This window comes from Nicotiana tomentosiformis, chromosome 1 (genome assembly GCF_000390325.3).
Source record: "Nicotiana tomentosiformis chromosome 1, ASM39032v3, whole genome shotgun sequence".
NCBI classification, from domain to species: Eukaryota; Viridiplantae; Streptophyta; class Magnoliopsida; order Solanales; family Solanaceae; genus Nicotiana; species Nicotiana tomentosiformis.
Genome location: NC_090812.1, coordinates 52,704,008 through 52,716,835, shown reverse-complemented (window position 1 = coordinate 52,716,835; position 12,828 = coordinate 52,704,008). Strand labels below are relative to the sequence as shown.

Genomic DNA, 12,828 nt, shown 5'->3' with positions numbered 1-12,828 from the left:
CTTACTCAAAATTATCCACCTGATGTTGCAGTTGTGGACCCTTTGTTCTTCTTTTGTTCATCACATTGTTCACTCCCTCCATGGCATTGTTTACTCCCTCTGTCATTACATCTAGAATTTCACATGCCTCCCATAAGGCGTAGTCAAAAAATTTCCACTGGCAAGTTGATTCACCACACATTGGTTGGTCGTGTTAATCCCACGATAGAAGGTTTGTTGAATCATGTTTTCCGTCATATCGTTATTGGGACATTCCTTGACCATTGTTCTAGAACGCTCCCATATCTCGTGTAGTAGTTCATTGGGATCTTGCTTGAATGCTAGAATCTCATCCCGAAGTGTAGCCATATGCCCCGGAGATAAGAACTTATAAATAAACTTTTCCGCCAATTCATCCCAAGTGTGAATGGAATGGTTCGACAAACATTCCAACCAATCTAAAGCTTTCCGCCATAGAGAGAAAGGAAAAAGCCTTAGCCTCAAAGCATCCTCGGAGACATTTGTTTGTTTGCTCCCCCAACAAGTGTCCACAAACCCCTTCAAATGTTTGTAAGCATTTTGACTTGGAGCACCGGTAAAGAAACCTCATTTCTCTAGCAAAGTGAGCATCACGTTGGTGATTTGAAAGTTGTCCGCCCTAATACGGGGATGGTTTATTTCACTTGCATATCCTTCATTGGGTTACACCTGGTGTGCAGCCGCTCATGGTGGAGGTGGGGGTGGAACGAGCATATTGTCATGGGGCACTCGACCTCTTTTATTGGCTTGAGGTTCAAGAGGAACCTTATCTACTTGGTCATCCTCAATGTCCACATCCCCCAAAGCAATATTTCCAAGATCATTATTGGCCATGGTTTTACCTATGATTACTCAAACAAGTTAGTAGTACGGAAGGAAAAAAGGATACTACAAAAAAAGTCCCAAATATATAGCTAACACCGTTTTTAACTTTTCGACAATGGTGCCAAAAATTGATCGCGTCCAATTGCACACCTTAATAGAGATATGAAGCGGTCATTTGCAATTATAGAAATCCAACTAAGAGTCGGGGTCGAATCCACAGGGAGTTAAGATGGGAGTAAGGGTTATATATCTTAATGCGCGTGATTGAATTATCGAGATTTCACTTCCACAAAAAGATTGGTTTTTTATTTCTAATTTTACTCTATTGATTGCAAATTAAAGAAAGAAGACTAGAGATAACTCTTTTTGGGGTTTTTTCCAAATTGATTAAAAGACTAGGGATGTGACTATTTCTTAGGAGTTTGCCTAATGGGATAAAGACTTTAATGCTTGTTCTAATGACTGGGGTGTATTATAACTATCAACTCTAAATTACCCACTCAATACCTCTTAGTCAGAGAGTAGTTTTGCCTAATTTGGCTTTCTCAAGACCAAACGGGTATCACACAAAAAAGTTGATAAAAGCTCAAGTCAGGTTATTACTATCTCTAGGTTGAACCCTTTAATTAGGTGAATCAATCTCTCAATTGGTCCAATTTCTTGTTAGCAAAGTTATCCTAGACTAGGTCTCTCTTTCTCAAGAAGAGACTAAGTCAAATAGGCATGAACTAATGTTTGCAACCATTAATTCCTCAAATTAAAGCATGAACTAGGCTAAATAGTAAATACTCAATCATAAATAAGCTCTAATGGAATTACCTATAAGGTTAACACACTAGGGTTGGATCACAACCCTAGTGAAAATCTAGCTACTCATACTTGGGTTTGAAAACAATGAAGAAGAAAGACTAACTAAACTCATAATAAAAGATTAAAATAGCTAAATATATTGTAAATTACACCAAAGCAAAGCAAACTTCCAAAAATGGCAAAGAAAAATTGGCTACAATGTTTACAGAGGCTCAAACTTGACCTAATTTCGTGAAACTCTTCTATTTATACAAGTTTAAAAATCTCGAGCAAAAATGCCCCTCGGGAGGTTCTGCGGTAGCACAATTCCATGCGCGGTCCGCAGATTTCTTCATCTTGGCAGGAAGTGGAGTTTTGCAGCCGCATATTTCTGAACTGTGTCCGCGAGGCAGTTTTCTGCGGTCCACACAATTAGGTCTGCGGTTGCAAGCCAATCTTCTGCGGTCCGCATAATTAGGTCTACGGCCGCAAGGCACTTCTTCTACGGCCGCACAATTCTTGTGCGGTCCGCAATTCACAGAGACTCGGGACTTGGAAATTTGCATACTCTCTGATTTTGAATCCTAGCCCAGCTCTTGCGGCCGCACAATTCATGTGCGGTCCACAATTTGCCCAAATGTCTGCTGAGTTTTCCTTCTTTGTTTGCGGCCGCAGGTGGAATTCTACAGTCTGCAATTTCTTCTGCGGTTGCAGAATTCCTTCTGCGGACTGTACATTGTGTGCCTCTGTGCCCTTTGTTGCCTTGTGCTTGGACTACTCCTCTTTGAGTCGGATTTCATCTCGAGAACCCATCTTCCAGCATTCATGCAATTTTGTACAATTTCATTAGTTCCGGGAGCATAATTCAATGCTTTTAGTCTAAAACAAAAGTTAAAAGGCGCTAATAAGTAGTCAAAATCCCCACTTATTAATGCTAACTAGCAAGTTTGATATGAAAGACTTGGGAGTTACCGATTTAATTCTGGGTATTAAGATCCATAAGACTCCTCAAGGTCTGGCATTGTCGTAATCTTATTACATTAAAACAGTACTTGAAAAATTCAAGTACTTAGATTTTAAAGTTGCAAAGACCCAATTGACGTGAATCTTGCACTTGCAAAGAACAAAGGCCAAAGCATATCATAATTGGATTATGCTCATGTGCTGGGATGTTTAATGTATATCATAAATTGTACTCGACCAGATATAGCTTGTGCTATAAATAAATTGAGTCGATACACGAGTAATATAGGTCACTCTCATTGGATGGGGATGAAGCGAGTTTTGGGATATTTAAAACATACCCAAGACTTTGCTTTGCACTATAGTAATTATCCTGCGGTGATTGAGGGATACTGTGATACAAATTGGATCACCGATTCAACTGATTCTAAGTCCACAAGTGGATATGTATTCACTATTAGTGGAGGAGCGGTATCTTGGAAGTCATCCAAACAAACGTGTATTGCCCGCTCTAAATGGAGGCTGAATTTAAAGCGTTAGATAAACCTGGTGAAGAAGCTGAATGGTTCCAAAATTTCTTGGAAGATATTCCATTTTATCCCAAACCGTTGGCACCAATATGCATACATTGCGATAGTCAAGCGGCAATTGGAAGGGATGGGAGCATTATGTATAACGGTAAATCTCGTCATATATGACGAAGACATAAAACTGTTAGGCAGCTACTCTCCATAGGGATCATCACAATTGACTACGTAAAGTCAAGCAACAATGTGTCGGATCCACTTACAAAAGGCCTAACTAGAGAGGTAGTTGAAAGATCATCAAGGGGAATGGGACTATGGCTGAGGATAAGTCATTGTGGCGGCAACTCTACCTAGAAGACTGGAGATCCCAAGATCTAGGTTTAAGGAGATCAAACAAAATCATTAATTGGTTCAACATTGTTAACTAAAGTTTTTGGTCCATTCTCGTGATGAGACAATGTTCAGTACCAAGGATAAAACATTAAGGATTTTTAATGGTTTCTAAATTTGATACGGGGTATATCAAAAAGTGTATCTATGGGATGACACGTTTAGGAATCACCTATGTAAGTGAGAAGTGTTAGCCGCTTCAAGGAGAATTTTGCAAGGCCAGTTCTCTACGCACTTATGAAACCAGGCGGTGTTCATGGCTGAAACGAACACAACAATGAGAACCAGAGATGGTTAAGGATTGGTTGTGTGACTTATGGTTGTCTAAGTATACACCAAATTTTGACGGTTCAAAGATATCAAATCTACCGATTGATCGAGTATATCCGACATAAGTTCACTACGGAAAGTTTAAAGGGAAACCTACTTATCCAGATGCGATTAATCCTTGCTTGTAAATCACACATTTTTCATGCATATTTCCGTGATATAGCCATTCCCCATTCATGTGGGAGATTGTTGGGTTTAAGCTTCTTAGAGCTTAAAAGAGGGTCAATGGGAAATGGAGGGAAGATTGAAAATTTGATTTTCCCTCCTTGACAAAGGAACATTGTCCCATATTGGAGGAGGAAAAAACTTTTGATGGGTATATAAACAATTGCTCCTCTTCTAGCTCTTAAAGAGTTGAGAAGAAGGCAAGCCTCGCGCCGTTATCGTCATCGCTCGGATTAATTCTGTTCTTCTGCATTTCTGGTTTTACATTGTTTCAATTTTTTGAATATATTTTCGAATACAGAATACTAACAATAAATATTTCAACATAGTATCAAATTGGTTAAGATTTTCTCGCTTCGTGGCTTTGAGTATCACTGTCACTCCCAAAATATCAATGTGTTTGGCCCCAAAATATTGCAGGCCCGTAGTGTTGGACCAAATTTAGATCTAGGTTTAAACAATTAGATTTTCTTAACAAGATAGGGTTAATCTTAGCCAACAACATATACTAGATTATTTAACTAGTGCCGTGACAAAATGTTACAACAACACTTAATGGCATAAATACGAAGTAAATAACATTAAAGTCAGATCAACAAAACTAGCCGTTACTGCTCCGTTGAGAAGAGTACTCGTCCTTGACCTCGATATCTATTAACTCCTCGACCTAGCCCCTATCTTTTGTCAGATCACTTTGGCCTTAAATCCCTCTTTCATTGAAATCATACTGATGACATGTGGCAGCCTTCGAAGACTCTCCCAGTGCTAATGTGGCATAAATATAACTAGGATAATTTTGGCCCATATAGTTAGTCTCTTCGCTTGTTGAGGTCCTCTTTACAGGCGAGGTCAATGAGTGGATAATGTCATTCATGGTCATCCTCGTGGTCGAGCTTGCCGAACAGATAATATGGGTCGTGGTTTTGTATCGAGCATGCGACGTGGCTCTCTCTGGGGCGCATATTTCAAGTCCTTTAAATTTTCTGGGTGATTTGTTGGAACCATCTAGTCCAAGAGAGGGAGTGGCGTCATGACATCATGCATCATGATTATGCTTTTTCCCGATGCATTACGTCGATTTACGCATAACCTATGATTGGATCTTCTGTTTTGATTTCGGTGCCAATTATGATGAGCCGTTTCGGGTTTGGTGCCTATCATGACGAACCATTTCAGATTCGGTACCTCTTTAATCTCTACAAATAGTAATGGCCAAACCTAAATTTGAAACTTTTATTCTTCCCAACTTTGAGACTTCAAACTTCCTCTCTGAACCTCACTTTTCTGCTTCGTTGCTCTATACCGCATCCTCAACTCACTTTCCAGTATTCTTCTTCACTTTCTCATAAATATGTCGAATTTACCATCTGATATTGGTGAAGGGATTCCCACCGTTCCATTGGAGGTGGTGTTCCCTGCTCACGGGGAGAATGCAGCTGCCATCGTGGAGGATGAAACTTTTCCATCGGTGGAGGAGATTATCCCCCGCAACCCTGAAGCCAGGCCCAATTTCTAATGATCACCGTACGCGGTGTTTGGAAATTTATGTCGACAATGGCGCCTAAATAGTTGGCTGAATTTAAAGCCAAGTTCGGCCTCCCTAACCATATCGAACTGATCCATGCTAAGGGGGATGAAGTACATGTTCACCGCCCCGGATACTGCACTTTGTATGCTTACCTGTTCACTATCGATTACTCATTTCCTCTTCTCCCGCTGGTGGAGGAGTTTTGCCGCCACTATGGCATTTTCCCCACTCAGCTCGCCCCTTACGTTTACAAGGTCATCAAGATGTTGACCAAGTTTTTTGAGCTCGCCGGGGTCGAGGTGACAGTGCAGCATTTCGTGCACCTATTCGCCCCTAGCTTCTATAGGGGGACGATGTTGAACCTTCGCCACTATGGAGGCAAGTGCTTGGTGGTGAAGATGGACGACAAGGCCAGTCACCAATTCTGGCTTGATTTCTTTTATGTCAGAACTGAGGACGTCATGGCTAACACCGACGGCTTCCCTGAGGCTTGGAATTATACACGTAAATGTCCAGTTTTCGTTTTTCATCTTTTGCATCTCTTCGCCTATTTCGGGCTAGTTAAGTGATTCTTCCTTCCTTGCAGCCAACAACTGTCCTCCCGTAGTGTTTCATGACTGGCCGAGCTTCTTTAAGAAGTTCATACCGGCTCTCCCTTCCATAAGTGATTTCTCTTTTTGACCGCGATCGTTGCTTCTCTTCGTTGTATGTTGGCTTGCTTTTGTTAACTTTTATGTTTCTTCCTTTCATAGGTCCAGTTAGAGGGTCTTCTAGAAGGAGCAGGGTGCCTGTGCCATCTTTTAAGAGAGGGGCCGCTATGCATTCGATTTTCGCCCTCGTCGTGGCTGGTGAGTCTCCTATACTTGCACCCGTCTTGACTGTTGCGGCCTCTGAATCTACCACCATCCCAACTACAGCTTCTGCTCCTCAGCTATTCTCGTTAGTCAATGAAGATAATGAATTTTCCCCCAGTGATGGGGATCTAAGGCTTCGTAAGAGGAGAGCTTTAGACACCGGGGGGAAATCCTGGTGGCCGTTGACTCATTGGAGGACGACTTTGCTCTTTGGGAAATGACATCAATATATATTGATGAAGGTACTGGGGCGACCTCCGAGGCCCCATAACTGGAAGAGGCAGATGTGGCCGTACTGGTACGTCCCGAGGGGGAGCTGATCGATGAGGGGGCATTTGATGGAGGCCCCGTACTTTCGAGGCGAGAAGAGGCTTCATTCTTTCGGGAATCAATAGATATTACTTTTTCCAGCCGGTGATAGAGGGAAAGCCGTCGATGAGGATGGTGATGAGTCGAGTTTCGACATTGACTTGGATGATCTGATGATGATCGATGAGGGGCTCACCTAACTCGAGGTGAGGTTGGAGGGAGGTTCTAGGACCATCACGATCCCAATGTATCGTGATTTGCTTGTAAATACCGAGGAGGTAGTCTCTGCCCTCGGTCCTCTCTGTTTGACATCGAGGGTGAGACCCTCAAGAAGATAATCCACAATACTTTGTCGAAGAGTATCATTGGTCTCTCTCTCAGGGTAAGTATGACTGTTATCCGCCCTTCTCCTTATGCCTTGGCTTTTTTAAGTTCTAACCTCTTTTCTTTGATTTATAGATGGTCATTTTGGAAATTGAGAGTGCTCTGAGGGAGAAAAGGCATAAAGAGATTTTCTTGAAGATGAAAGGAAAGTATACCGAGTACCGTGGAAAGTACCAGGATTTCTGAAGTTACCTTCGTGAGGGAGTTGATGTGCTAGCCTTGAGAGAAGATTTGAAGAAGAGGGATGAGGAGCTGATGGTGGCCGTGGAAAAGTGCAACGTCCTCGAGGGAATGTTTAGGAGCAAAGAAGAGGAGCTTGAGCTCAGTAAGGGCTGGCGTGGAGGCCCAATATAGCAACCTTCAAGCTCAAGTAGTCCAACTGCAATTCTAGTTAGAAGGGTGCTTATTCCAGGTGGAGGCTCTCAGGGGTGAGATTGTTGATGACGTCTAATGCATACTCAAAAGAGGTATAAAACAGTCGTATGCAATAATAGAAACCCAACTAAGAGCCAAGGTCAAATCCACATGGAGCTAAGATAGGAGTTAGGGGTATATATTTCAATTTGAGCAATTGGATTATCTAGATTTCACTTCCACAATAAGGATTTGTTTTGTATTTCTACTGTTACACTAATGATTGCAAAATAAAGAAAGAAGACTAGAGATAATTATTTTTAAGGTTTTTCCAAATGGATAAAAGGCCTAGGGTTGTGACCTTGAGCTAGGTTTCTGCCTAATGGGATAAAGACTTTAATGTTTGTTTTGTCGATTGGGGTATATTATAGCTCTCAAATCTAAATTACCCACTCACTACATCTCGGTCAGAGAATGGTTTTGCCCAATTTGGCTTTCTCAAGACCAAAAGGGTATTACCCAAAACAGTTGATAAGAGCTCAAGTCGGGTTATTATTATCTCTAGGTTGAACCCTTTAATTGGGTTAATCAATCTCTCAATTGACCCAATTCCTTGTTAGCCTAGTTATACCAGACTAGGTCCCTCTTTCTCAAGTAGAGACTAAGTCAAATAGGCATGAATCAATGTTTGTAACCATTAATTCTAAAATTGAAGTATGAACTAAGCTAAATAATCAACACCCAATCATAAACAAGCATAAAATTAATCACCCGTAAGGTTTACACACTAGGGTTGGGTCACAACCCTAGTAAAAATCTAGCTACTTATTATGATATTTGAAGAAAATAAAGATAAAAATCTAAGTAACTCATAATGGAAGATTAAAATGATGAAATCTAATATTAAAATACTCAAATAAGCTAAAACTTCCTAAAATTGCAAAGAGAAACGACTACAACAACTTTCTATATTCAAAACTTAACCTAATTTTATGAAACTCGTCTATTTATACAAGGGTGAAAATCTCGGACAAAAATGCTCCTCGGGAGGTTCTGCGGCCGCACAATTCCATGTGCGGTCCGCAGATTTCTTCATCTAGCAGGAACTGGAGTCCTGCAACTGCACATTTCTGAACTGCAGCCGCGAGGCATTCTTCTGCAGCCACATATTTCTGGACTGCGGCCGTAAGGCAACACTTCTGCGGTCCGCACAATTAGGACTGAGGCCACAAGGCACTCTTTTGTGACCGCACAAATCTTGTGCAGTTCGCAATTCACAGAAGCTCCTGGACTTGGTCTTTTTGCATACTCTCTGATCTTCGACTCTTAGCCCAGCATTGTAGCCACACAATTCATGTGCGGTCTGCACTTTGCGTAAATGTCTGCTAGATTTTTCCTCTTTGTTTGCAGCTGCAGATGGAATTCTGTGGTCCGCAATTTCTTTTGCGGACCGCACATTTGTGCTTTTGCGCCCTTGATTGCTTTGTGCTCCGAATTACTCCTTTTGAGTCGGATTTCATATCGGGAGACCAACTTCCAGCATTCCTGCAATTTTGCATAATTTTATTAGTTTTGGAAATAAAATTCAATGCTTTTAGACTAAAACAAAAGCTAAAAGGCGCTAATAAGCCTTAAAAAGCCCCACTTATCAATTGCCGAGAAGCAGGAAGAGCTCGAGCTGGCAGAGTCTTCTCGGTTGGATGCTCGGAGAAAGTTGGACATCCTTGACCTGGCAAACAAAACTCTTCGTGCTGAGCGGGAAAATGATCGGTCGACAACGAGGGCTAAGGAGGACCGTCTTGGAGAAAGGATCGGGGAGCTAGACAAGGCGAACGCTGAACAACACGATTGAGTTGCTGCTCTCAAGGCCGAGTATCCTTACATTCCTCGGGAGCTGTACAAGGATTGGATCCATGTTGAAGCCCGTCTGGATGTGCTCCGCGACTTACATGAAGCATGCACTATTTCGGGAACGAGTCTCGAGAATGCTCGAGTCAAGTCTCGCTCGGCTCGACTCGCCTATGTTTATGATCCTGCTATGCCTCGGCCTGGTGAGGAGGATGAGGAGGAAGGCATAGTCAAGGATGAGTCCTGGTATGTTTTTGCTTACCCGCAGGGCGAGGATGAAGAGGATGCAGGAGGCCGAGACGGTGATGGCGTCGACGGTCGGGGTGGTGATTGCCAGAGGTTTTTCTCTAAATTTTTATGTTTTTTTTGTTGGCATCTTCGAGCGCCTTTTGTAAAAAACTCTTTATCTAAGTATGAATATCAAATTTGATCCTTGTACCTTTTTCATTCCTGCGGTTTGTTTCTATGCTTGTATATTTTAGCTTGTGTTTGTATGTTTTGCTTCTGACTGTAGCTTTTGAGCCAAATAGCCATGGGCCATAATGGCCCTTTTTTTTTATATAGGTTAAGTATGTCTCTTAGCTAGGGTGTGGCCGAGGGCCGATAGGTGTTGTTCAGACTTGGTCGAACTTAGCCTTTCGTTAATCCGTGGCCGAGGGCCGATAGGTGTTTTTTCGAGCCTGGTCGAACTTAGGCTTTCGTTAAGTCGTGACCGGGGATGATAGGTGTTTGTTCGATCTTGGTCGAACATAGCCTTTCGTTAAGTTGTGGTCAGGGGGCGATAGGTATTTTTTTGAGCTTGGTCGAACTTAGCCTTTCGTTAAGTCGTGGCCGGGGGTCGATAGGTGTTTGTCCCAGCTTGGTCGAACTTAACCTTTCGTTAAGTCGTGGCCGTGGGCCAGTAGGTGTCGTTTGAGCTTGGTCGAACTTAACATTTCATTAAGTTGTGGCCGAGGGCAGGTAGGTGTTGTTCGCGCTTGGTCAAACTTAACCTTTTATTAAGTTATGTACGAGAGCCGGTAGGTGTCGTTCGAGCTTGGTCGAACTTAATCTTTCATTAAGTTGTGGTTAAGGGCCGGTAGGTATTGTTCGAGCTTGATCCAACTTAACCTTTCGTTAGAGCAGTTTCGATAAGTGTGAATTTCTATTACTTTGACATCGTTGCTCTGATTACATTAGTTTGCCCTTGGGAAAGTTTTGGAGAAGGTTACAAATTTTGGGCGTTAGCTGGCGTTCCCATCCCAGTCCTAGTCCTAGTATATCCAGTCCCTTCATTGTTCGACTTGTAGAATCTTGAGGAGTCGGGCAATGAAAAAGGAATTAGTCAGTTTTCGTACACTCAGACTCAAAGTGTCCCACTCGTCACCTCGTTAAAAATTTCCTTGAGAAAACCCTATTGGGACAAAACTCAAATGAGGGAAAAAAGAGTACGACTTGGGGGCAATTCTTATTTTCTATAAGTTGAAGTATTTGAGGTGGCTGATATTCTAATTATTTGGTAGTTGTTTTCCTTCCATTGTCTCTAATTGGAATGAATCCTTGTTTGCTTTGCCTATAATTTTGTATGGCCCGTCCAAGTTGGTTCCCAATTTGCCTTCTCGTGGATTCCTATTTTCTTTGGTTTTGGCTTTGAGTATGTAGTCCCCGATCTTAAGCGGTTGGACCTTTGCCTTTTTGTTGTAGTAATGCTCCGCCTGTTTTTTTGAGTGACCATCCTTATGTATGCTATATCTCTTCATTCGTCGACCTCATCGAGCTCTTGTATCCTACTCTCGTCATTGTTGGTGCCGCTTTCATAGGAGTACCTCAGGCTGGGTTCTCCAACCTCGACTGGTATAACTACTTATGTTCTGTAGACTAGGGAATGGGGCGTCTCTCCTGCGCTCGTCTTTGGGGTGGTTTTGTACACGCATAATACTTCTGGGAGTATTTATGGCCACAGTCCCTTAACTTCTTCAAGTTTTTTCTTCATGATGTTTAATATGGACTTATTGGAGGATTCTGCCTGCTCGTTGTCTGCTGGGTGATAAGGAGTTGAAAGTATCCTTTTAATGAGCCATTTCTCGAAGAATTCGATGGTTTTCTTTCCCGCGAACTAAGGCCCGTTGTCGCAGCTTATCTCTTTGGGTAGGTCAAATCGGCAGATGATGTTTTTCTATGAAGGCGATTACCTCTTGTTCGCGCACTTGGGCAAACACTCTTGCTTCCACCCATTTAGAGAAATAGTCAGTTAAAACTAAAAGGAATCGTACATTACCTCGCCCTGGCGGGAATGGACCCACGATGACCATGGAGAGGTGACCGAATGAAGGTGTTCGCCTGCTTGGTGGATTATTGAGGCGTATTTCTCACATTGTTCACATTTCTTCACGAATTTCGAGGCATCTTTTCTTCATGGTGGGCCAGTAGTACCCGGCCCGTATGAGACACCTGACGAGTGCTCGATCACCAGAATGAGCGTCACAATGGCTTTTGTGGACCTCTTCAAGAACGCGTTGGGTTTGGTTTGGGCCTAAACATTTTGCCAAAGGACCTCCATACGTTATCTTGTATAAGTCGTTATGAAAGAGGCTATATCTGGCCGCTTGCATTCTTAGTTTTTTAGCTTCCTTTTTGTCGTTTGGGAGGGTGTCGTCCTGCAAGTATGTAATAATACAATTGCGCTAGTCCCAAGTTAAACTTACAGATTTTACCTCGATTTGGTCTAGTGATAAGTTGAGGATATGGATATTCTTTTATCCCCAGTCGTGATGCTTCTGGTGGCGGCGGTCAACTTGGCGAGGCCATCTGCTTTGATGTTCTGAGCTAGTGGGATCTCGTCGAGCTGGCACTCATTGAAATTGGGCAGCAGCTTACGGATCTCGACTTGATATTTTTGCAACCTCTGTTCTTTGATTTGGAAAGTCCCTGTAACTTGGTTGATCACGAGCTGAGAATCACAATGAAGTTTTAGCCGCTTCGCCCCATATTTGAGTGCTAGCCTCAACCCTGCAATTACGGCCTCATACTCAGCCTCGTTGTTAGTCATATCAGGGAATCTTATGGACTGGCGAATTACTTCGCCGGTAGGGACCTCGAGTACGAGTCCTAGTCCAGATCCAGCAGCATTGGATGTGACGTCAGTGTATAGGACCCTGAGGTTTTGTGTTTGGAGAGAAGCTTGAGCGGCTTCCTTCTCGGCCTCGGGCATTACTTTTGCGCTAAAGTTTGCTACGAAGTCGGCGAGCACTTGCGACTTTATTGCTATTCGAGGATGATATATGATGTCGTGCTCATTGAGCTCGATGGCCCATTTGGCCAGCCTCCCCGATAGCTCGGGTTTAGGAAAAATGCTTCTTAAAGGGAAAGTGGTGACGACCGAGATAGGGTGGCACTGAAAATAGGGTCTAAGCTTTCGTGAAGCTATGACCAATGCCAGGGCAATTTTCTCGAGGTGTGGGTACCTCGTCTGTGCATCGACCAGTGTTTTACTGATGTAATAAATATGATATTGCGTACCTTTACTTTCTCGAAACAGGCCCGCACTTACTGCTACTTTGGAGAC

At 42.7% G+C, this 12,828-nt stretch overlaps 1 protein-coding gene across 1 annotated transcript; it reads right to left on the bottom strand.

The window, feature by feature from the left end:
- Positions 1–11,988: 11,988 nt before the first annotated feature.
- LOC138906491 (uncharacterized) lies at positions 11,989–12,474 on the bottom strand. The gene has a single exon (XM_070195411.1). It carries the CDS (start codon positions 12,472–12,474, stop codon positions 11,989–11,991), a length of 486 nt encoding a protein of 161 aa, XP_070051512.1.
- Between the last annotated feature and the right edge of the window lie 354 nt (positions 12,475–12,828).